The sequence below is a fragment of the Opisthocomus hoazin genome, chromosome 6 (assembly GCF_030867145.1).
Source record: "Opisthocomus hoazin isolate bOpiHoa1 chromosome 6, bOpiHoa1.hap1, whole genome shotgun sequence".
Lineage (NCBI taxonomy): Eukaryota > Metazoa > Chordata > Aves > Opisthocomiformes > Opisthocomidae > Opisthocomus > Opisthocomus hoazin.
Genome location: NC_134419.1, coordinates 8028713 through 8055198, shown reverse-complemented (window position 1 = coordinate 8055198; position 26486 = coordinate 8028713). Strand labels below are relative to the sequence as shown.

General features: G+C 36.1%; 2 protein-coding genes across 2 annotated transcripts in view; both read right to left on the bottom strand.

Moving 5' to 3' along the window:
* Window positions 1-26486, bottom strand: part of FAF1 (Fas associated factor 1) — a 178650-nt gene that overhangs the window by 87002 nt on the left and 65162 nt on the right. Inside the window, exon 8 of the mRNA XM_075424514.1 lies at window positions 4617-4703. Coding sequence (XP_075280629.1) covers window positions 4617-4703 — 87 coding nt within the window. The remainder of the gene's footprint in view (window positions 1-4616; window positions 4704-26486) is intronic.
* The window catches only part of TTC39A (tetratricopeptide repeat domain 39A), a 210724-nt gene continuing 206551 nt past the window's right edge, over window positions 22314-26486 (bottom strand). The window contains exon 19 of the transcript XR_012764384.1: window positions 22314-22325. The gene's annotated coding sequence lies outside the window, so the exon portion shown is untranslated. The remainder of the gene's footprint in view (window positions 22326-26486) is intronic.

Sequence of the window (26486 nt, the reverse complement as noted above, 5' to 3'; positions counted from 1 at the left end):
CAGAATTGTGAAGGAACAACTGTAAACTCCTTCGTTATTCTCAGGAAAGAACACGGTAATTTATCATACTTTCATCCACATAAGAACATCCAAGCAGGCCATAATTCAAAGTCACAAGACTATCTAAAATAAAGACATTTAGGAACTGTTTATAAAATTGCTTAGTTACTTTTCTGTTTCTCAATGATGATGAATGTGCTGCTTCATAGATTAGCATGAACTTCCAAGACGGTACAGTCTAACAATTTTCACTACTAAATTGGGATTATTGTATAACCGTTAAATTAAAACTTCACTCTGTTCCTGAACCCACATGACAAAACAGACTGCAAGTATTCTTCTAAATATCTAACTCTACTGCAAGTGATTGATGAAAACCACAGTTTCAACTCAACCACAATAGTTGAGTATTTTCCAATGATGCATGTATTTTAATCTAAATATAGTCAATTTTAACACTTCTGATTAATACACACTTTAGGACTATTCATTCTCTAGTCCTATCAATTCCAGGGGGAAAACTCCAAACGATCCAGTAAATGCTGACATGGCATCCATTACAATTAAACAGCCAGTGTATGTAAAACTCAAGAGTTTGTGCTCATACCACAATGACAGCATGCAGCAATGAACTTTCTTTTCAGAAAGCCTTTGTAAGACCCAGAAAGGGAAAGAAATATATACTCCCAAATACTAATTAGTCAGATGCCGAATACTCAACCTCTTCAAAAATCTGGAGATCAGCCAAAAACTGTCATAAATGGTTTGACTTTGTACCAGAACATTATTTATCAGCATTCTTAATTTCTATCTGTGCAGACATACTACGCTTAATAATTAGCAATGAAACAGCTAAATATAACAGCAGTGCTAATTAGATCATACATAAGCATTTGAGAATTTTGACTATAAGCTAGAAGTCTTTATTAAATTCAGCTGAGGAACGTCAACCACATCTGCTACAGCCATCACAGAACTGAAGGTGGTTGTGTTCACAAGGGATGATGTAGAACCTCAACACATTAGTGGCTACACACGTCACATCTGAAATGTGACTTCAGCAGCGCAGCCAGGTAACTTGTCAGCATAGACCTACTTCTACCTAAACTAACATGCAATGGCTTATCTATATAATGAAGAAGTACAGTTACTTGTCTTGAAGTGAGGATATGAAGTCTTGACCAACCGCACTGTTCAGGGAAACAAAGCGTTCCCGGCAGCAGGTGGAAGGACAGATGCCAAGTTCCTCTGGACAGGACCTGTCTGCGAGGGCACAGTTACCACACTGGGTGCTTCATCCTCTTTGTCTCTCTCCCCTTTGCCCCTCTAAACTTTGTTCTAAAAGTTTTACATATTTTTTGTGCATAAATATATTCCATTTTGACAAGCTCACTGTAGTTACTTATGAAGAAGCAGGCATCTCTCACAGCTATGCCAAAATGACTTAAAACAATGAACTAATTAAGCAAAAAGTTTTAGCTTAAATACTGAGAACAAAAGCAGCACAAAAGCAACCTCTCTCCTCCTTCCCATACTGGGTGTTGCTGTTCTATGCTAACAAAATGAACAGAAACATCAGGGACAAAAATAAAATATTTTTGTCCAAATCAATCAAACCCCAGTGACCTCAAGGGGGAAAAAGGTCTTACCTCAAATATACACATGTAAAGCTAATATCCAAAAAGTCATCCGTTCTTATATAATTGAAATCACGGTGTTTCCATGTAAAAACTGTAACTAAAATTCCACCTACGACTGATCTCCTTTTTTTTTTTTATTTTTTTTTTTAATGCATACATATTTGAAGGTTGCTCGTTCCACTTCACAATAGCAGTAACTAGCAGTAGAAGTTGAGAAGCTCAGCCAATACAGCAAAGAGAAACAGAATACATTTCAGAAATGTTAGTAAATTATTATGGCTTCGTTTTCATTTTACAAGCTCAGTAATGTTAAGGCTGTTACAACATCCAAAATAAAAATAAATATTAAGAACAAATTGTGAAACTATTTATATCAAACTAATTATTTTTTAATTTTCTAGGATAATTTTCAAGATTTCATTATATCAGTTGATAATATATACCCCCAAATGAGATAAAATAAGTTTTTAATACAATTAAAGTTTTACTTAAGTAAACTTGTTAAAAAAAACAGATTTAAAACTCATACATTTATTTTGTTTAAACTTTAATGAGTAGAACAGATATAATTTGTGGTGTTCAAATTATTCAGGCACAATAAAAGCTAAAAATATGTCTTTGCCGGACAGTGAACATGAGATTTCCACAGACTACATATGCCTTGTTTCCCACAATCAAACTGTCACAGCATGAAAACATTCTCCTCCGTGTGGAGGTCTCGATACCCATCTCCCTGGTGAAAGCGTGCAGAAGGATCTGAAAGAGTTATTGACAATTCATACAGTATCCCATATTTCATTAGATAGTACGAGCAGAGAACGTATCTTAACTCTGAAGGGAGATGAAGCAACAATGTTTTAAATGACTATTGACTCCACTAAATTTCCTGATAATGTCAGAAGACTGTAGTCTGTCAGGTTCATAAGAGACTCGAGACGATACAGGAATCCAATTATGCGAAGTCTATTTAGTTGTCCTGTTTGCTAAGCCAAAGGTTAACGAGAACTGCACTGAAAAAACCTCCTGTGGTATTACAAAGTATTTCTTATGCTGCATAACATGTAAATGAAAAAGTATTTTAATCAAGTCTTTGTTTAACTCTTTAATTGCAGCGAGGTACTAGACAATACAGCAAATTAAAAACTCATGACAGAAAAAGTGATTCAAAAAATTTGCCTCTGAACTAAAGACTTCATGACTTATTACTAATTATTACTGAGTATTTCTGACTTGCAAAGGAAAAAATGTTCAGATCACAGAACCATAGAGAGTCATTGCTAACATTAAATCTTTATAAATAGTAAGCTATGGCCTCTAATTTTAGACAGAAATTAATTATATTTTTGTTGGTAACACATTCAAATCTGTTTACACAGCTGACAAGTCTCAGCTGCACCAGACTGAGCAGTGAGCTTTGAGGACTTTCCTGCTTTGGAGCAGATGACTCAACATTCACCAATTTCATTAAAGATGAAAAGGGGAAAAATTCACCTGCAACAATGTCACTTGTAAAAACAGATTTAAAACAGATTTATGAGTTTTACATATGTGAGGTATCCCATTCAAAAGAAAGGAAGAAAAAACCCACAGGAAAACCTAACAGCTGTGGGAAAACGGATTAGAAGTGTTGAGTTTCCAATTCTTTTTTGGGCTAATGTAAACTAATAAAATGTTAAAATGGATCCACATTTCAAAGACTGTAATTACCACATGACACCATGCTGTTATTTCAGATCTTACATCTATCGTCTCAGATATGCTCCTGAATACATGGACACAGATTTACCCACCCTCTCAAACTTAACTACTGTTTTCGCAAACACTACCACAGACATATTTTACAAGTAGATTAGGAATTCAGACAGTCTTTGCTTTTTTTTTTTTTTGATTGGCATAAATCCTTTACCCAGAGCTAAAAAGCAGCAGTCTTACCATACAAACAGCAAATCTCCCTTTACAAGAAGGGAGTAGAAACAGACAGAAAAGTAATGCATTGGAGATAATGTTAAGACATAGAAGAAGCAAATCCCAATTCCATTTTCACTTTGTGAACTCAGGTTCAACCCCTAGTTTAAACGAATGATTTTATAAAAATATAAATTTATTTTTTCTACATTTTTCTCAGGTCACAAAGTCTATATACAACATGACTACATAACTATTTCAGCCTTTTAGGCTTTGGGGTTTTTTTTAAATATGTAAAGGCAGACCTCACTAGCTGGCATTAGGAATACACCACCAGAAGAAAACTGCCTGAGCAAAACCAAAAGACATGCTGTAAAATACATTACAGGGACAACCACGCAAGGAAGCAAGTCTTAATATTTAACGGAATTCTGCAGTTAAGTTCCACGATTTCACGAATTTATAGGAAATTCACACTTAGATTCTGTTACCAAGGGTTCACATCGATCTCAGCTAAGACTTCTTTCCATTTCTAAATAACGATAATTCTAAAACCTGAAAAATACATTTGAAAATCAGTGAGTACATATTGTTTACTATTTCAAAATGTAATCTTGAAAATGTCCATACATTCCTTCTGGCCCAGCAAGAACCAAGGTAGGTAACTTTAAACACAAGTGAAGCTCTCCACTGATTTCAACAGGAACATCTGCTTAAAGCCAGACACAGGTTTAAGAATACCAGGGATCTGATGTATATAACTGAGGAAAACATCTAGATATCCACTCAGAATCCATGTAAAAAAGGAGACTTGTTCCTGAAGTTCAATTACTGCAATAGACCTCCTCAACTTCCAAAACATTGCGTATCTGCTACTAAAGCCAATACTTTAGTATTTGTATCTTTGACGACAGAGCTCTGAATTATGTGTTCTGACCACATGTTAGAATTACAATGTTAGGATAGGTTATTGCACACAGGACAATAAAAACTATTGGATGATTCCCACCAAAAGTCCAAGTAAAATCAGCTATTTGTAGGAAGAAATGAAAGAAGAACCAACCAACTTACCGAGTCATCTGTGGCAGAAGGAGGCCAGCCTTCCCATAACTGGTGACGGACAGGGATACTAGTAAGGTCATACACATTCCGTTTTACCTGGTAAAAAACCAAAAATAATCAGAACTTGCTCTAACAAAAGCAATACAGGCAAATTGCACTCTTTTCATCACAATCCCAAGTCTCTTATTTCGATTTTTTGTGATTATTGTAAAACAGGTTCCTCCAACACTCAGAGATTCAGCTCTGTTCCGCAGGTTTACACACAGTACTGCCAAAAGCAACTGACCAAACTTTGTTAAAGGAAAAAATTCAAAAACTATATATTATCATTCATAATGATCCACTATTAGTTCAGCATCACACATGTGTAAAACAATTCATAATACAAATTTTCACAGTAAAAAGTATTACAAAGTAATGAACAAACCAGGGAGATGAGAATGTAATAATAAAAACTCTGTTATAGGTTTTGCTAGTTAATGCATTCTGTTTCACACGAAAATTTTTGGTTCCTGCTACGTTTAATGCAATAAGAAATACAACCAGTGTTACATAAGTTCCTCAGAGGGGATCAAAAAATAAAAGTGAGTATATTAAACATGAAAAAAGGAATCAATAAGCATATTGCCAATAAAGACAACACATTTCAAACATTTATTAGTGAAATGCAGATAAACTAATTTTTTTACACTGATTTTTTTCTCATGCTATTAAAACACAAGTTGCTGCTGTGAATCATCTCACATGAGGGTTGTCAGGAGGAAGGGAGGGGAAAATTAGAAAGTGTTTCAAATTTCAAAGACAGGAAGAATGCCGCAAAATACAAGAGTTACAAAACTCTTTCCACTAAAACATTAACACAGATAAAAAAGTTGGCATGTTTTATCACAGGTTTTGTGATAAGCCATTATTTAAACCACAAAAAATACGTATTTCTGTACTTGGGACAGAGAGTGATATCTTAAAGTTGGCATAGTATCTTAAACCTGAATGTAAAGACTGCAGAAGCAACGAGCACACAGAAATCTTGACCAGCCAGACCAGAACTGTGAACAACAGAACGCTTACAGCGAGCAATGCTGGGTTTTGGTTTGTCCTCCATGAAACTGCTACATGGGAATACAAGGTCCTCCCATATCTTCACAGGTCTATTTTCGTTTCCAAGTACAGATCTCAACAACCTATATTACATCCAGAAAAACTTTCTCAAACAGATAAAAGTAAGGTTTGGTACATTTTATTAATATTTTACATGACCCTTCGCTAGACAGAATATCTGAGGAAGTCAGCAGTTCTGCGTCCTGCTCCCAGCCCTGAGAGGGCTGTACAGTTTAAGGCTGACAGACACAATAACTGTTTAACACATTAAACCAAAAGACGTTAAGGCAGATGGGTAAGATTTGCCTTAAAGCAAATGCCAAGACTGCTCCAAAACCTGTCCTCTGATGCCTTCTTTAGCTTGTCATTTGTTCATTTGTCAACAGGAAAGAACCAACCATTAATTGTATTCTAACTTCTGCCACGAATATTACTAATAATGCTGTGAACGGAAAAAAAACTGTATATATTTGTCAGCAGAAAAGGTCTTTGAGCTAGTACATTGTTTGCAGTCTAGTGCACTTAACAGTTTTCTCTGAACAGAAAAATGGTTAAAAACAAAAAGGAAGAAAACTGACATTTTTCAAAATGAGAAATACTAGCATAATCCATATATTTAAGGTTTCATACTCAAGAAATGAATGAAAGATGATTGTAAACTACCACTCTTAGGGACATAATGCCATAAAACAAAGCAAACCACTATAGAGACATTTTATATAATTTGACCCTACCTATTAATCAGTACTTGCCATAGCTTCATCACTGAAATATGGTTGAGGTTTGAATATATAGTAAGGTAATATGGTAATATAAACACATGGAATGTGCGTATGCTTCCTCAAAATTTGTCATTTATTTCTAGTACAGAATGTATATGCAACATCTGGCAGTAGATATTCATCTAGAAATGTGTTTGCGTAATGAAATAGCACCAAAACTCTTTTGCTCTGGATCATCTTTAGAGATAAATGCTGCATGGACCCTTCCTTTCAAATTTTGCACGCAGTTCAAGCACATTAATACATGGATGAAAGATACATGTGCAGGCATTAAGCGGTAAAAGAACTGCTCTAATCATCGTAAATATCCTAAGGGGGGCTGAGGGAGGAGGCAGGGATTTCCACACATACGCTTGCTCACAAATGTTGATTTGGGCAACATTCTTCGAAAGACCCCTCATGGCACTGCTGCACAAGTTTGCCAACAGATAAATCTGACTGAGAGAATTCAGGGCATATAGAGAGCAAGTGCAAAGTACAGCACTCTTGCTGTATTTTCTGTTCTCAGATCCTCCATTCAATTACTGTTGCTCATTCTCACTACTTTTAGTAGTAGTAGTGGCAGTAGTGTTTCATACAAATAAAGTGCCCCCTAGTTAAAACTGTGAACTGTCTCACATTTCTGGAGAGATTTAATATGTAGGCTATGCGGATAATAATTTTAATACGATCAGTTTAAAGCTTTATAAATATAAATATTCTGCACAGATGAGTGGAAAACAATGGCTTCAATGTATTACCTAACTGCAAGATATATTACTTCCAACTCTTGAGTCTACATCTGACTAAAAGATGAAAGTCAGATCGTGTTGGTTACTTCTTTGGACATTTCAGTATCTTAACATGTATCTGGGTTGGATTCTCAGCTCAGCTTTACATTCATTGTAGGTTTTAGAATCATTAAGATATCTCTCACTTTTTTGTAAAGCTGGCAAGTCACATGTACATCTGATGACCTTTACGTTAATATTGGTTTTGTTCTCCCTAACAATACCAATATTAACGTAAAGGTTATCAGGAGTTTTTGCATGGGGACTGATCTGTTTACTATGTTTCAATTTAAAAAATTTACAACTACATTTTAATTTAAAAAGCTTCAACAAGAACACTGCTTTATTTTAGATACAGAACACTGAAGCATTTACCAGTAATTAAAGTGGACTTCATATTAGTGCTTCCTCATATTTAAGCATGTCGTCCTGCTTTGAAATACACAAACATACCTTAATTATTAAAAACTTTCTTAAATTCAAGTACACACATGTATGTTATATTCTTATATATATGTGCATATGTATACACACATGCACCTGTGAAAAATGAAATTACAGAAGACTGAACTCTATAGAACTGGGTATATGATCTCATTCCTACTGTTCAAAACAAACAGCCTTTCTTCACTGCTTCTTAACAAGAAGGTAGCCTGCTGTGCAGTATTCGTTTCGCAGTAGTATCAAGGTAAAGAGATGTCATTACTCCAAACTGACCCCACAACAGCGCATCAAAATGTGACAATACTGATCCGTGATCACAAGAACACAGTTCTTGCTATTTTAGTTTTCCTGCTTTAAATACTGGGATAAACTGCGCCTGTGAGAGCACTGTTCTCCAGTTACATATCAAAAGAGTCTCACTAACATTATTTTCACAATATAAAACTCTAAAATGAGCTATTTTGAAATAGCAAGTGAAACTTATTTACAGAAATGTGGGATCAATGGAACTACATAATATTGTTTTCAAAAAGTATTCAGCAGCAAAAATAAATAACTCAGAAGTCACATTCCTCAAATTCCCTTTTAATTCCAAAGTACAACAGAAAGGCATTATGAAAAAAACAGTATTTCCCTTTTTTCATTAACTCATCTGTAACTGCCCTGAATTCAATAACATTCCTCTGCTGTTCTAAGCTTGAAAGGCATGCTCGGGGTAAAGTGTTATGTTGGTATAAAGCACAATGCCAGACTGATGTGCTGGACAAAAGTGATCAAAGTTGAAGCAATTTTAGCCAACGCACAAGTATTCTGCTGCATTATTCTACCAGAATGACATCTGTTGAGCAACTCGCCGCAGAATAAACTAGTTGTTATAGACAGGCCTGGTCGGGTAGGGGACCATCGAAGACTTATTAGAGTAATGTTTGATTAAACAAACTGCTTGAGTTAAGATCATAACTGGATTTGGAATTCATGCCAAAGTAGTCTTCTTTCAAACAACAAGCCACAATCGATTATCTAAAATAAAATAAGCTTGCTTTTAAACAACAATTTAATTTTAGATTTGCTTGATAATTAGAATAGTATTACTAAAGCAGACTGCAAAATGTTTTAGAGACTAGGAATATTTACCAATTGAGTACAGAAAACCCCCTTTCTTCATTAACTGACTTCATTTCAGATTGAAGTTAAATATTCTGTAATGAGGAAAAAGTTCTAAAGATTCGTATAAAGCAGAACCATAAACTGCTGCTTCACTAGGCCAGCGAAATAAAAACCTACAGCCATGCTCTTCATGCAACTGAAAAAAGTTAGCATAGTAAACGGATGAGTCTGTGTTAAGGTTTTTATTTATAAATTCACTTGATATTGATAGGAGGACTGAAATCTTTATAAACTTGTGTAAAGCAAACTCTAACTTCTGGTGCCATCCACTGAGCTACATTTATTGGCAAACTTTTTGGTTCCCCACCTTTGATCGGTTTGAAATACTAATTGGCAGCATTGTTTTTCTGCAGCCCAGAATTTCTTTTCATGATGTTCAGATGCCATGGTGACTGGCACATTACTATGGCAGCCACCCTTCAGATTATAATCTCCAGAATATATGAGATCATCTGAAAACAAATTAAAAGCTCATCTATTTGGTTCCGCAACTCAGCTGTGAACAGTATCAATACAACTATTTAAACAAAAAAAATTCCCTTCATGTATTTCAGAGGCAATTTTACTTGGAAAATTACATATAATTCCTGCCTCACAGCTATACACTGATGCTGGAGAAGCACGTGAAGTTCTTCCTCCAGCTCATTCTTACTAGTGTTAGAAGGGAGTTAAAATGTTAAACAACTTGCAATATTTTAAGAAAACCCATACATGAAAGTAGTCAACACAAAGTAGTCAAGAAAACTTCCCGGATACAGGCAGTCACACCTTATCTTTCACTGTTTTTTTTTTCTTAAACAGATGAGTATGCTGCTTTAATTAGAAAGGTTAACATAAAAGATACACTTTGTTTGGAGATACGAAGTTAATCCAGCATTCAAAGCCCTTTCCCATCCGTATCAGTATGGATAAATTGAAGTAAAATGTATCATAGGGAAGAAGCCTGTACCAGGTAATGTGATGATGATGACTCTTGTGGTTTCACTTGCCAGGAATAAGTAGCTATTTTCTTATTTTGGAATTAGAAAAATCTGAAATCTACTATCAAAAAAAGGAATCTAAAACCTACTGAAAAAAAAATCAAATATTATGCTGAATCATCAAAGAACTGTCGTGTCTGAATCTGTATCTTTGAATCACAACAAATCACAACAAAGTTTAACAGTAGTTTCCCCTAGGCTGTTTTCCGCTTATGCAGGTACAAAGTTAATTGAAATAATGTAGATAATGAACTTTTGTTAGTCTTATTATTAAATATAATTTATGCAAAGCTGCAAATTGGCTGAGATGCTAAAGACTGTTCCAGGCACATAGGCAGCATGAAAGACAGTGCAAAAATGAGTGCATGAAAGGCAGACAAAAGGAGCAATAAAGTCAGAGGACTGTGAGGAATGTGGAATGTGAGTTGGGGGACACAGGGAAATGAGATCAGACGCAGACAGAGCAAGGTTGCATGGGGCACTGATAGTAAAGCCAGAATCTTGACTTTGACATTGTAACAGAGAAGAAGCCAAGACACGCAAGCAAAATTTTCAGGGGATAGCAAGGATACGGATGGGGCAACGACAGAAAGAAATGCAAAGTAAGCAAAAGCATTTTGAAGAAGAAAAATGGAAAGAAAGGAGGCAAAACCAGCTAAAGCAATAGTCTTCAAGACTAGAGAGGGAAGCCTTTAACATCTCCACCAGACAAAATTCCACCGAGAGGGAGAGCAAAGAGCATCAGGAATCGGGCAGTAACACACGGGAAGCAGGGACAGAATCTACCAAGTTTCTAAGGATAGAGACATGTCAAAGGTGATGAAGTGGTGAATTTGAAAGGATAATATTATCAATAGCTAGGAACAAAAAGATGGGTCAGATAAAAGGGTAATTTCAATTAACTATAGACTACAAGAACTATTAAAAATATACAAACTAGAGAGAAAGAATTTCTGAATCGGCACTTCTGCCACAACCTGTTGCAATAGATGCGGTCCATAGTAATAGTAAAGACACAGGACAGAAACGGAAGAAGTCAGGAGACAAAATGAAAACCAAAAATCAGTGATCCATATGTAAAATCTACCCATAGCAAAGTATTTTGCATTTTATCAGCAAAAGTCTATCAGCAGTCAATGAAAAACTGAATTTCTTAACTTAAAAAAGTGATATGTACAAGTAACGCACTGTAGGAACCGCGACTAACATCAGCACCCAAACTACAACTCTCAGGCCACTTTATGCAGGATTTGTTTGAGGGGAATGGTGTAAATCTGCTCCACACACAATTTCATTTACCATTTTGTATCTCCAATACACAACATCATAAACTACGCTAAAATACAAAGAACAAAGGTTATTTAAATCATCAAATTTTAATTTTAGTATAGGCTTTACTTTAAAAACAATCATGCACCTCTAAAGCAGCAAACAATAACTGGCCTCTCCTTCTAGCAGCTGAGTGAAGTTTAAATCATGGAATGGTTTCAACTGGTGAAATAAGATGTCATAATTGGGCTGTTTTTAAATAACGGTGTCTGCTTCTCAAGAACCTCACACCACTGAAACTCTCCAAGGAAGACTCACTATGCTAAAATAGCTATTTACATTTGCATATATACTCAATTCACTCTGATGTAATCTAAAGAAAAGAAATACACTTCCAGCCTAAACTTTAATTAAAAAATCTATACTGAATGCAAGAGAACAACTCTCCCACCCGAACTTGCCAGCCAAAAGTCATGATTCAGCACTTTTCTGAAATACAGAAGAATTCAAATATGTGTTTTACTACAATATATTTCCCAATTACTTTTTAATTTCACAGCTCTTCCTTTACATTATTATTTTTGCTTTTGATACCTTTGAAAATATTTTGGACTGCATTTATTAAGTTTTCCCCATTAGTAGGCTAAAGCTTTGAAACCTCTTGTTTAATGCAGAAGAAAAATGCGGCTTAAATTCTAACATAATTCAACATCTGGAAAACAGATAACTTATACTATCACAACAAGTAGAACTGAAACAAATAAAAGCATCAAAACTTGTATACCTACTGAAAGTAGTATTCTCTTCCCTCTAATTAAGACTGTTTTATTTTCAAGTGAAAAACAATATGCAATTTCTAACCTTCTTAAAGGACCCGAAGAGAACCTGAATGTCCACAGTACTTCAGCCACATGCAAAGCAGAATTCATTAGCAAGTTACAACACAAAAAACCCCAGCAGATTTCTGCTAAGTTTTTAAGTATCACTTTCCTGTAATCAAATACATTTCACATACAGGAAAGCCACTAATGCATCCAACTTGCACTATAAAGTGTATGGAACAGCGTTCAAACCAAAATAAATCCACTATAAACTACTGTTAAAAATGGGTTGTATTGTCCTGTAGTATTCAGTAAATATTGTGCCAACATCTTCATTAGAAAGCTTGTTGAATTCACTCTATAACAATCCAAATTAACTTAGGTCTGGAAAATAAAGTGTGATTTTTGTGACATTTTGCTGATGAGAGTTCAAACAAATTAAACACTAAGCATAAAACAACAAATACATTTTATGTTCCCAATTCTTTAATTTCATTATCTAGAAAAGAGACTGAAGATTGAATTTTGCCTCTCATCATTGGAAAGGTGGAGCAAGAACTTCATATATCTAGGGATTAAGTTAATACTTAAATAATCCATGCTATTTCCAATTTGAGTGATGAAGTCACAGAATCACAGAATCACAGAATAGTAGGGTTGGAAGGGACCTCTGTGGGTCATCTAGTCCAACCCCCCTGCCGAAGCAGGGTCACCTACAGTAGGCTGCACAGGATCTTGTCCAGGCGGGTCTTGAATATCTCCAGAGAAGGAGACTCCACAGCCTCCCTGGGCAGCCTGTTCCAGTGCTCCGTCACCCTCAGAGAGAAGAAGTTCCTCCTCATGTTCAGACGGAACTTCCTGTGCCTCAGTTTGTGCCCATTGCCCCTTGTCCTGTCACTGGGCACCACTGAAAAGAGCTTGGCCCCATCCTCCTGACACCCACCCTTCAGATATTTGTAGGCATTTATAAGGTCCCCTCGCAGCCTTCTCTTCTTCAGGCTGAACAAGCCCAGTTCCCTCAACCTCTCCTCGTAGTGGAGATGCTCCAGTCCCCTCACCATCCTTGTAGCCCTCCTCAAGTGAGGAGAAACAGGTAACTACTAAGAAATATTAACTGGATGAATAAGTAAGCGCAAAGCTAATGTATTATTTCGCTATTATGTATTTTAAAATGAGGTAGGGAAGAAAATTTTCAGGACAAAGAAAATCAGAGAGATGACTCACCATATTATTTTAGTAAAAACTGTGCCATTTAGGAAAATAAGATACTAGATATGAGGACACTCCTCAGCATCACTTTCAGAAAGGCATATGGATTCTTTAGTCCCCCATCTCAGCACTTATAGCCTCATTCCCCCATATCTACATCCATCGTAGTGAGTCATCAAACAAAATCCAAAACAAAAACATTAATTCCATTTTACTCATCCAAGTTCTTGAGGACTACAGATAGTCCTAATTACTTATGTGAAATACTACTGGCAAACTTTAAATGTCCTAAATTCAAAAAATAAACTAATTTTCTAAGCTAGTTGACTACTTCTGTCTTCTTGTTCTACAGTGGAGAGAAAGACACCTTCAGAGAGATTACCTACTAACTTTCTATCCTCAGAAAGTTTTATTTCTGAACTGTAACACTTATTCAAATAAATTCAGAAATTTTTCTTAAGTGGAAGTTGTTATTAGAAACATATCTAGTTCAGCTATCACCAGATGACTTTGACTTGGATAATACACTTAAATTTAATTACCTTTTGTAAATACTTGAAAAGAAGCATTCTGCAGTTTCCTTTCAGCAACAGAAATAACAACATTGTGAATAAATTACATTCATAGATTTCACAATTATTAATACTTCATTATCTTCCATCTCATTCTTGAACCAACTGATCTTGGATATCATTTTATTTTTTTTAACAGGTCTCTGCCAAGTTAGTATCTTAGTACCACAATCTACTATAAAATGATCCACTGGGCCATAGTAGTGTATCTTTGTGGTTAAAACCTGTACATTTTCAAGCAGAAAATAAGAGCAAGGATTCATTTAAACTTCACTGGATCTTCTGACATGCGAACTTCCAACTGACTCATGCAATATGTATACACGCACACACATACATCTACAACATAATCTAAAAAGACAGATGTTCCAAGCACATGGGATGTGTCCCCAAAGATTGAGCAAGCTATTTTCCCAACCTCAGCCTCCTGCCCAGACAAGGTCTGAGGTTTGAGAATTAACCTGAGCTCTCTTCAAGCTACCAAATAATACTTTTAATTCTGCTTTGGACTTGGCCTTTTCCTGGGCTGCAGCAAGTGGCAAATGTTAAGTATATTCACTATATTACATTATTCACTATATTCAAATTCTATATACACAACTGTTTCACTGTCTTTAAAATGTTGTTTTACTTCTCCATGCCTCAGTTTTCTGCCAGCATACATGCATACCTTAGTTCTGTGGAATAAAGAAACCTTTTTGCTGATCTCCATCTTTAAACACCTAAAATTAGCTATTCTTCCACAAGAGCATTATTGCTAAATGCAAGTTACAATCTTCTGAACCTGATGCAGAAGTTACTGATTGCTGCTATATGGCCTGCACCGTGCAAAGGTTCAGCCTACATAATTATTATTATTCATTGCTTGTAGTGCCTAGGAGACCTAATTGTGATAATCCCCTCTGAACTTAAAAAGGCATGACCCTTTGAATTTTTTAATAGAAGGTTAAAAGAAGAAACATATTCCTATAAAAGAAGTGAAAACACATTCTTAAGAAATTAAGGCAAGAGACATGAGTACTTAAAAAAAACTGGAAAAAAAAAATCATTTTAGAAGCACACAGGCACGAGGTTGAAATAGGGTATGAAAGAATTAAGAGTGTGAGCTAGCTGTGACATTACAGATTGAAAGGAAGATGTGATTAGGGTTAAAAGAGATCAAACAACAAAGACTTACTGCCAAAACAATTTCAGAAATTTATTTGAAAATGCCTTAAAGACTTCTGCTAACAAAATAAAACCGATGATAATACTTGAAGTTTTTTGTTTGTTTGTTCTACACATAGTGCACTGACACAGAAAAGATACATTTTGAAGTCCTAGTTTGTTTTTCCATTCAGCAGGAACGGTCATTTGAGGAAATATACTTATTAGTAAGCTAAATGAGGAAGCTCTGCTCAATGGAAACTTTCAACTGACCTTTACGCACATTAAGAAAGACAACAGGCAACTGCTACTAAGTCATCTATTACCAGTTCACTATCCAGAGGCAACGACTCTTTTGAAAAAGCACCCAGTTGTAAAATAAAGGGTAAATACGGCATCTAATGTTGTTCCCTCAAGGAAGGATATTAATTTGCTGTAAGAAACAGAAAAATTACCAAAACAGATTGTTAATGCTGCCATCCCAATTCCAGTTGCTTTTATGTCCTAAAATGTTGAATAACGGCCAAACATCAGATATTTTATTTCCATTAAAAATTAACATTTTAAGATCCCTTTAAAAATAGTAGGACAAACTCTGGAGGGACAAGTAATTTCATATGAACTGCATACTTGGTAGACTTAATAGATAATCCTAATAAATTATCTCAGTGATGAAATCAACAACTTGGAGAAAAATACACCTTGACACTTACTGATAATGACATTAAGGACATGACCGAGAGCAGTAACTTTGATCCAAGCTATTTAAAATTGGTACGAAAACACAATTTAAACTACAAGATACACTTTCTGCGTATCCCAACTTCTCTCTGACCTACCGGCGCCAGGGCCAGAATCTACTGCTGCTACTGGGTAATGGTAACACACAAACAAAGGCTAGGAAGTAAGAAAAAAATCTGCATGCCAGTACACAGGCTCGATCCCAGCTAGTCCATATCGCATGTGCATACACTCAGACTACTGCACAAAGAAGTGTATTTTTGCAGCTCTTGTCTTTCAATCTGTTCCTCATCCTTTGTCAGGAATTAGTGAGTGAATTCTTCAGCAAAAACTCTGTATTATACTTTCCTTTATCTTGTATTGGCTGCGTTGTTTCCTTTTTATGGAAGTCGCTGTCTTAATGAGCTACAGCATAGTAAATATTTTTGATATAGTCAGGTCCCCACTTTAAGGACCTTAAAGATTATTTCTGGGGTTTGAATTACCACTCAAAATCTACCTGCAGTGGAAAGTAGATCTGTTACATTTTCATGGCTGTCATGTTCTAAACAAAAGAAAAATTTAAACAACTTAATTTGAAGACAAAGACCCTCATCCTCATTTCAAAAGAAACCAGTTTGCAACAGCCTAAGCATGACAAATACGTATATTGGTCTTTCATTGCTTCCTTACTTGTGCATTTTCATAGGTCTCAAAACAAATCAGTCATGCCAATATATGGTAAAATAGACAGCCATTTCAGGAACTAATAAGGAAATGAATAAAAGTTCAATTTCCCATTCTTAATGCATTATAGTAAAGAGTAACATTTGTATTCACACCAAAATAGCCCACCTTTCTTCCACATTTCTTTTCACTTTAGTCCAATGACAGACTAAGTCCTACTGTCCCTCACAAACCTCAGATTATGACACAAAGACATATGCTCCTTAACACCTTTCATTGGCGGACAATACCTTCCTCTCTTCCTACCCAAACATGTTTCAGAACAAAAACCGATGGTTTCAAAGTCTCAGAAAAAGCATAAAACTCCTGTGCTTCAGAGACTCCTTATTTTAAGTGATAAACCTACCAATTCTAGTTTAAGAAACAGAACATCACAAAATCAGTATTTTGTCATGTGTTTTTTGCTTGTCTCATTTCTACATTATTGATAAAATACTCTTTTATGAGAGAGCATATTTTATTGCTACTAGAGACAATATAAAATCTATTGGAGTTTTTAAAAATGGTCAATATTAGAAAACACTTGCAAATTTAGACCTTATGTGGAAAAGTAGTTCAATCTCTGAATTTTGTGAAGCAAAGTACCACAACTGTGTGGAGAGCTACGCAGTACTTTCATGTAGAGAAATCCTCTAACACTTCTCTGACTTCAATGTTTTACCTATTTCTTCCCACCACTTTTACACTTAGCCTGCTGCTTAGAGAAATGAGTAGGCTCTCTCTGCAGCCCTGTTACTCTCAGTGCCAGCCAACAAGATGCATCTCAAAAGGAAGATGAGACATAGACCTGAAAATACTAATTTCACCAATACTGTATGTACATTTGCAAAACGAGGACAAAGTTATCAGTGTGACTTGCACTGCGCCTTCCAGTGTAGCTTGCAATCACATTTGTAACCCAAAGGAAAAGTTATGTGCAAAGTGTATTTTCTCTGAAGACTTGCTGGTATCTTCACCACAAAAAAGAGACCATGGATTACCCAGAAACCCATCAATAACTCAACAGTTGACTTGCTTGGTTCACCTAAGCTGTTGGTATCAGGTAGTTGGCAGGCTCTTACATGTGGGCACTCAGTATGAACTCGACACTAAAGTAAACTGCGATATCTTTCTCAGTCACTGTAAGTGTGAATTCAATGAACTATTTTATATGGTGGAGTTTTAACAGATATTCTCTTAACGTTATTTTAAATTCAAGTTAAAATAAAATACAAGGTTTACTGACCTGTTAGTCAACTTTCTACTAACGAATACATTTCTTGCTAATTCCCCCATTTCATTTTATGTCTATCAAATCATCACTTCTTTTGGGGCTTTTCTTTACCTCAACAGCATTCAGAAAGAATCTGAAATTCATTTCTACTTTAACCAAGAAATAGCTGTTAGTTTCACATTGGAAAAGAAAATTATGCAGACAATTTGCACAGTGTATTTTCAGAATATCAACATACACACATCAATTACAAATATAGTTACTACTACTGCCTATATTTAAGGTACATGCGTAGGAGGTGCCTGATTACACTATTAACAAGCAGCTCTCCTATATACATATACATTTTTTAAAAAAGAATTCAGTCTATTTAACAATTCACTAACAAAGCTATTCCTTGGCTCATCCCTGCCATAACCTGCTCTATTCAGAAACATATGGGAAAAGACATTAAATAACCAGTGAAAACCATGGACTTCTGGTATTAGTGCTACACATTGCATACCCCTATTCATTATTCCACCTCCCTTGTTTAATCTATCATTAAGACTCAGTGACCCTACACTAAATTTAAAGCAGATCCTTCCTTCCTCCCATGCCTAAATTCACATACTTTTCTAGCTGGGGATGCCCTCAAGTATTAGCCACTCTACAGGGTTTCTCTAATCTCAGCTCTGAACTATGTTGTGCTATAGAAGCAAGAAATTGCTGGTTTACATCTTTAACTATGGAATCTTCCACCAAAAAAAACCCTCATTTACTTAATAAGATAGAGGAAAAAAAATCTTTTATTTAGTACATATTTAACATGTACAAAATTTTACATATTTCCCTCTATACGATATAGAATAAAAATTATAAAGTAGACTGTTTCAAAGCACTGCTTCCCTGTACTTTTGAGCCAAATACAATTTAATTAGAAATTATTTTAAAGCTTTCATAAGTTTATTGTCACATCTCATAAAAGCTAGATCTTCATTTATATTCAAAGTCAATATCAAACAGGTTTCTAACAAACAAAAAAAAAAAACCCAAGAAAACAAGATTATAAAAAGCAGGTATCAGATTTGCTTTTGTTTTTTAATGCAGGAACTAAAATTATTTTAAAAATATGAAGATCTCTGCTGCTTTCAGTTCTTTTTGTTGACACAGATTGTCCTTTAACAGCAGTGGCAGTACAGGTGAAAATATATTAAGATTTTTTTGAATAACGGACAAGAATAATTCCCTTTAACATCTGTACTTATTTGTCAACTACACCCTTGTCTTCCTCTTCCATGATAAGGTAAAAATTGATCTCCAGTAGGATTTTAAAAAGTTAAAGACAGTAAGTCTGCAAGTAAAGAGATTAAATCCATTAAGAAACGAACTGGGCAAAGGTGCAATCCGAATATCGATTTTTATCGTTATTGAAAGCAGTCATATAATTTTGTATTGGTTTCATGAATTTAGCATATTTAAATATGTTTCAATATATTTCCTCAAAAGATCAGAGTTGAAAAGAAGAGCTGCAACCCTACAAAAAAACCCAGTCTGCATTCTCTCTGGCTCTTATTTCTTTAATTTCTTGAAGTCTTTCCCCAAACAAGTCAGCACTTGAACTAGTGGTAGGTGTACATGAGTCGTACGTATTTGCAGAACACAAAAAGATGAAGGGGAAAGTAAATTAGTAAGGTACAAGTTGTCAAAAATCATGTTTTTCTACATGTAGGCTATAAAGGGTTATTTCCAACTCCTATTTTCTATCAGAAGTTATCAGATAACAGAAAAATATTAGGGACACTTAAAATAAACACAGTAAGCTGAGAGCAATACTGGAAAACCTGAAGTCTGAATCCCAAGCAGATGCAGACACAGGAAGATGAAGGAGAAGTGTTACCAGAAAATGAGAAAAAACAATAAATGTGAACTCCATAAAACTGGTACACAGAACGATTTGGAGATAAAAATGAGCTGGAAGCCTCTCCAGTGAGGAAGTTCTACAAGCAGCAACCCTGTCTTTTATGAAGAAAAGGAGTCCTGTTTTGCTGAACCTAATCTTTTCAGCAAAGGCATACTGGCCTACTCCTGCCAAAAGCTGCTTCACATGCTTGAACTGCATTTATGACTGAAAAGATGACCAAAAAATGTCACAGAAGCTGTCTAGAGTATTTTTCATAAGGGGAAACCTTATGAAAAAGTTCAGAACTTTGTATTAAGTTTTTCAAGATGGGGGATGTGCCCGTTCATCCTCATTCCCCGCTAATTTCCAAGTTATTCAAATGAAACTGCTATTAGGAAGAATGTTTTGACTGAGAAGACAGCCTACAAACCTCTCAGGACCTGTGCGAGATGGCAACAAACGGTCAGAATCTAAAAAATGCTAAGATCACTTAAACTAACTTGTAAGGCAGAATTTTCAGGAAGTTGGATAGCTTTGTATTTACAAAAATATACATGTTAAGGCCCCAGTTCTGCAGCTTGTAGTTCAGGTGCTCTTCCTGAACTGTACTGGCTTCCAGAATCGGACTGGTTAAATTAAAAAATGAAGTAGTCCACAATACCAAAATCACATTTCTCTTCAAAATTCCAACATTTTAAAAGGAAAGTACATTATCTTGTATTACTTGGAGGACTGCAAAACTGAATCTCTCTCAACGCTGCAAGAATTTATTCACTGTATCTTCAATGGTGGCCTTCTTAGAGAACTGTCTAGCTGAAGCAACACAGAAACCACATGCTGCTGAAATCACGCAGTAGTTTCATGAAGGCAGGAGTGAATACTGAATATACAACTAAGTGCAACTTCATTAGTGTTTGACCAAGACACTAGGGAAGTCAGCTCTTCTGTAGATTCTAGTCTTTACAAAGCTTACCATTCATATGCTGCAAAACATCAGAAAATGTAACGACCACTTAGGAAAAAAAGAGCTAATTTGAAGCTGTTCTGGCCATTTTCACTATTCTACTGTGCAAACTTGTCATCTCACTGAAACAGAAAGCTTTGAATAAAGGTTCATGTAATTATTTAAACATATATATTATTTCCTCTGTGGTTTTCAGTCTTAGCTCAACATGCAACTCTATAACTATTAAATAAGCAGTCAATACTATTTCATTTAATGAAAAAATTACTTAAATTGCACCTTATTAAAAACTCGGCTACTTGTTTCCCCAAAAATACCTCCAATGCTGCACAGAATTAGCAGAGTCCCGATCAGAATTACTTTTTCTCTAAAATAATACTAGAAACTATGTATTACAAAACAATACTCACACATAACAAATATTTAGATCAGAAAAGATTATTCAGCTCAAATTAACACATTTCTATGAATCAAAGCAAAATTTATCCTCACTTTCGTTCCTGTTACAGAATTATCACCTCAATAGCCAACAAAAAGAAAGATCTAATGAGGTATTTCAGTATCTTCCAAAGAAGTATTTTCAGCTCTGTTTTTCTTTCAAGTGTTTGAAAGGAAAAGAGTAATGAATTGCTCCTGTGCAGTCTTTTTTATTATTGTGTTCTAACAACATGAGAGTTATATCGAGTCTTTATTTTTCACATACTTCAAAATATTTTTTTTTATTTCACTGCAACAACAGCAAAGGAAACCTCTGACCGGAAAGGACAGTTATTTAACAGCAACAGAGAAGTTCTGCTTTGAGCCATAACTTTCCCTGCTTCTACTCATGGGTCATGGGCTGACAGGGCTAAGACTTACTTGGTAGCTAAGAGATGTCCAAGAGCTCTGCACTCTAAGATCCAGGAAATAATCCAACATCCCTTGGGAATAAGTTTCCATGAGAGACAAGGATCTCGACTTCCACCAAAACCCAGGTCATTCAGCTGTATCTTGGTGAGTCTCCTGGACTATTTCTGCCTATTAGGATGAACATCCACTACTGGAGACAAGCAAGCACCCTCTAACCCTGAAAGTATCCAGATACATCATGGGGACCATGGATTTGAGATGGGGAAGATGAATCTGTTACAGTCCAGCAAGAACAAGCCAGAAACTTGAAGAAAGGACTGGGACATTTTGCTGGTCATTCACCCCCAGAGAGAGTATGCCCCGGATCTAAAATTGTTTCAAACAGGACAGTGAAATCATAATCACCTCTTTCACAATCTGTGTGAGAATATTTTGAAGAAAATTAATTAGAGGCACATCCAACGGATCAAGAATGTATATTGCAGGCAGGCTACAGAGATGTGAAGTCTGTGCTTTTTTTGTTTGTTCTGGAACTAAAAGATCAGCCTTGAGCAACCACAACCTGCACATTTTTGAGGATATCCTCCAAGCTCTCCTTGTTGTCACAAGTGTTCCAAATCATCTGAGCACATCATCTTGTGGCACTCAAACAGATGAACCAGAAAGGAATGGCCTTTCTGAAAGACCAAATGCTTTCTAAGAGAACAGTCAAGTCTCTGAACATCCTTGTTAATGGGTGATCATCACAGTGATACTGGGGCAAGTAAGGCTTCTGCAAACACACTATCAACAGCTGCTGAAAAGCATTTTACAAAGAGCTTGTGAGCTCGCCTGGGTGAGTGAGCTGTCACCTATCTGCCAATCATCAGGAAAGGGACAGAAAGCCATGTCTCCCATCACATGGACGGTGTGACTGCTGACAATAAATTTGGTGAATTTATTCTGTAGCTTTGTGTCTCTAAGTGACACATGCATGAACAGTAGCCGTGAGACACTCACAGTCAAAGATCGTTCTTGGGCAAGAAATGAGCTGCAATGTACAGACAGGAATTTGACAGGTTAGGAAACACAGACTGGCTGAACTCCTTGCGTAGAGAAACCTGCTCAGTAACATCAAAACTCTCCACATGAATGTGAAAACAAAGGCACTCAGACCTCCTATTTTAGAGATAAGTATTCTTATCTTGTATTCATTTTAGATATTTGGAATAGTTTCTGTAAAATCCTCTTCCCTTGAAATAAGAGGGCATTATTAAAGCCTGATGGATTAGAAGACCCAGAAAAGGCTCATCTGCAGATGTCTTGTGAAAATGAATTCCTGAAAAGCAACAGGAAAAAAGGTTGCAGGGATGGCAGGAAGCCAACAAAAAGCTAGGAGCTGCTGGCGATGGTGTCACAGAGACAGGCATTTTAAATTGTAATTCCAGACCAGAAGAAATGTGTGTAATCTATCACCAAAGCTGTGGAGAAAATGGATGGGTCAGATTGGAAGGGAAATAGGTCACTCCTTTCCAAAATCATCAAAAATTGTTTTGAAAGTAGAGATTAAGATACTAGCTATTGAATATAGGTCCACCTGTGGTGGCTGCGCCAATGACAATACCCTGAGGAGTCAATCTTTATCATGGTTTGCAAGGAAGCCGTGGGAGCAGGGAGTCATTCAAAGGCATCTGCAGCTCATTCTGCTGCATATCTGTGACCTTGTTTCAGACTCCAAAAGCATGGGATCAACCTATACTTGAAGAAATATCCTTAGATACTCACTGAAATTCAAAAGATCACTTGCCTTAGTGACAAAAAAAAGATCCTGTTTCCAGAGTTTGGTATACAGGTAATGTCAGAAAAACAGGAAGCTTCTGTTCATATGTTCCCCTCTCCAAGAGCTGATCCTTGGAAACAGGTCACTAAAAGATCAGAATCTGGGATGGAGATTTTGAGGATACGCTAATGTCACATTATCTTAAAAATTCTTATAAAAGCACTTCAGGCATTAGTCTTGGGAAAGATGTAAATTTGACGTGTAAGAAAGCCCTAATATCATCCAAATGAACAAGCTGAACAGTAGAAATTATAGCCTTACACTTCTGTTTTTCAGTATCTGTCTCCGAATCAGAAGATCTTAAGGCATGTTTATTGTGCAGGGATGCAGAAGGCTAGAAAAGCATATTTCAGAATAAAAACGGTGTAGAAATACTTGCAAATTAAATGCCTCTTTTTACTTTCATCAGAGCTTTCCTTTTAAAAAAGAATCAATAAAGCTTCACAAGAATAAACTGTGTGCTGTTGTTCTTCCTGCATCAACATCAGTGCCAACTAAATTCTGAACCCTAATACTGTTTCCTATTAGCTACTAACCAGAACAAACACTGTGATTTTCTGAGATCCCAGGCTGAGACTTGCCGTAACAGCAGTTAGAAAAAATGTTCTTGTTTTGACTTGTCTGCTGAGTAAACTTAACATCGAAGCTACATGGTGGAAAATAAATACATAATGCCAAGATGTTAATTTTACAGAAACACTTAACTTTTGTGACCACAATTAACACTTGGGGGAAAAAAAGCCACTGACAGGTCTGCCTGGCTCCTGCCTCTGCGCTGCTTCTCAGGCTCCCTTCCCAAGTGGCAGCTCAGCTCCTGCAGAAGCCAGGCTGCCGCTGACCCCAGGGGCTGCCTTCAAAGCAGCACCTGGGGAGGAAGAGGGGAGCAGGATGACAGGGAGTTAAATACAGCTATAAAATGACACTGACTCCCAGCTAGGATCCAAAACAGAAGTTTACGGGCAAACACCTGCTGAGAACAGCTCACCCTCTCCTCCTCCCTCTCCCACCCACAAGCTCGGGGGACCCCTCTAGGAGGAGGGCAGCAGGACCAGGCTCCCAGCACACCGACCATTTTGCAGGAGCAGCATCCTACCTGCTCAAGCAGACAGTAAGGCAGAATTGGCCCTAAATTTACAATGCTACAAGGCCTTCATTTTTTATAAAATAACCAGAAAACCAAGCTATCTTAAGGTGCATTTTGGGAATACAGATGGGACTCCTGAGGGAAACCAAAGTCTTGCCCTCTACCAGATGCATATACATGACTAAGTGTTTTGTAAATACAAGGGGGTTACTATGATTTATTTGTCATGTATTAACTAATACAGGTTGAAATTATTCTTTTCGCCTCAACAAGGACAAGCCTTACTTTGCTTTAAATTCAGCCAATTCCTCCTTTGTTTATGTTAAAGCAGAACAAGCGGCCCTTAAGATAAATCAGAATGTTCACACAACAGCTAGTTTAACTAAATCAAATTAGAAGTACACCTCTATTTTAAAACTACATAGTGTTTTTGCACAGAGCAGTTCTAAGCTGTAAAACACCAAGCGGTGTCCTATTCTCTAAGTTTTTCCTCGTCACTACAGCTCAGACCATTAAAGGTGACATAGGATTTTTAAAATGGTCTGAGATTTTGAAGAACAAAACTGCAACTTCAAAAAATGCCAGCTAACTACTGACCAAACCCAACCTGTTTCAAGGATACAAATGCCTATCAAACCTTAATAACTGAGTAATAAATGCCTTTGAATCAATACATTTGGAACACTAATTCAAAATGATTAAAGAAGCAGATAACATTAAGAATTAAAATGCAGAGCACACAATATGTAAACATCAAACACAAAATATTATTAATTGTTATATACTTCTCACGTATTTGCACTACACACATATTTCAAATGCAAATATTAATTTGGAGAGAAATACCTACTGTATATGCACACACTGAAACAGTTCACTCAGCTATACTGCATCAATGGTTATTGGACAAGTTATAGCATCACAAGCTGCTCATTTACATATTCAGCTATTCTGCCTGGTTTTTCCCTGTGAAGATGTTAATAAAACAACTGTTTTACAGATCCGTATTAACAGCTCCTCCTCTGAACTACAAAGATACTCATAGTTATGCAAATGCAGTGTATAAAGTATATACCAACAAAAAGACACCAAAAATGTAAAAACACTTCTTTTCTAAATCCTAGGAAAGTGTAATTTTATTGAACTATGGAAGTTAGCACCAAGAATAACAATTTAGTTGACAGAAAAAATTTCCATTTCAGATTCATATAATAATCAGTGAAAATTCAGTCTCTGTTTGAAAAGCTAACATGCAAACATCGTACTCTGTAATTCCCTCCACATGAGGACAGTTTTCAAGTGTAATTCAACATACTTAGCACTCTGCATTGCAGAAAGTAAGTATAATGAGCATAACAATTTAAAGGTTTCTGATTTACAGTCTGTTTTTCTGCATTCTACGGAGAAAACAGTATTTAGAAAAGTTAAGTCAGATAAACAATCTTGATTTTTTTTTTAACAAGGAGCAGTGAAGAAATTCTTAAAATTTTGTCATTCACAGCTGCAAAAGAGTCAATAAACCAGAAGATAAAGAGCAGAAATGTGAAAGTAGTGAAAAAGAAAATACATATGTGGACTAAAAGAAAATAAAAGAAGCCGAAGAAAACAAATTCTTAAAAAGAAGAGAAAAAGAGAAAAAGCCATAGTTTACTAAACAAGCAAAATGACCTACAGAGGAGAAAATATAGACGGGTGACTGTCAGACTTTAAGCCAAACCTGAATGCCCCATAAACTGACACAAGGCAAAAGACACAAAATGAGAATTGAAATTGCATTTGCAGTTCTCTTCCAGTATCAGTGTCTTGAGATGACAGATGCTTACTTCAGACTGCATACTAAAATTATCTTCTACTTCAAATAGTTTGCATTTATGTTTCAGAAGAAACATTTAACCTCCAAGTTTTATTGTTCCTCACTTCAAATTGGTCTTAAGAAAAAAACAGAATGAAACACAATGCTAACACACTCCTTTAAAGGAAAAACTATACCTTTATGCATATTCCAAAGTCCTACTGCTCATGTTGATTCTTTTTTGCATGGTTGCTCTGCAGTGAGTTGAAAACACACAGGAGGTGCACTTTTCACTTAATCTTTCATTTATTTGTTCCCATTCAAGAAGAATTTGACCACCTCTGTTTACAGAAATATTAAAAAATTACAGTGTTTCTGCTACAATGGAGAAGGTCTCCCAGTGGTGTAACATTTGAAAACACTGTTTTGCACCAAAGGACTGACACAGTTCCAGTCCTTGTAGGATGTAATTGCATTAGTGTTTCACTTCAAAACTGCACTGCTGATCTTAAGTCTCCCGTTTGTCTGATGCACTGTGCTTAAGGTTGCGT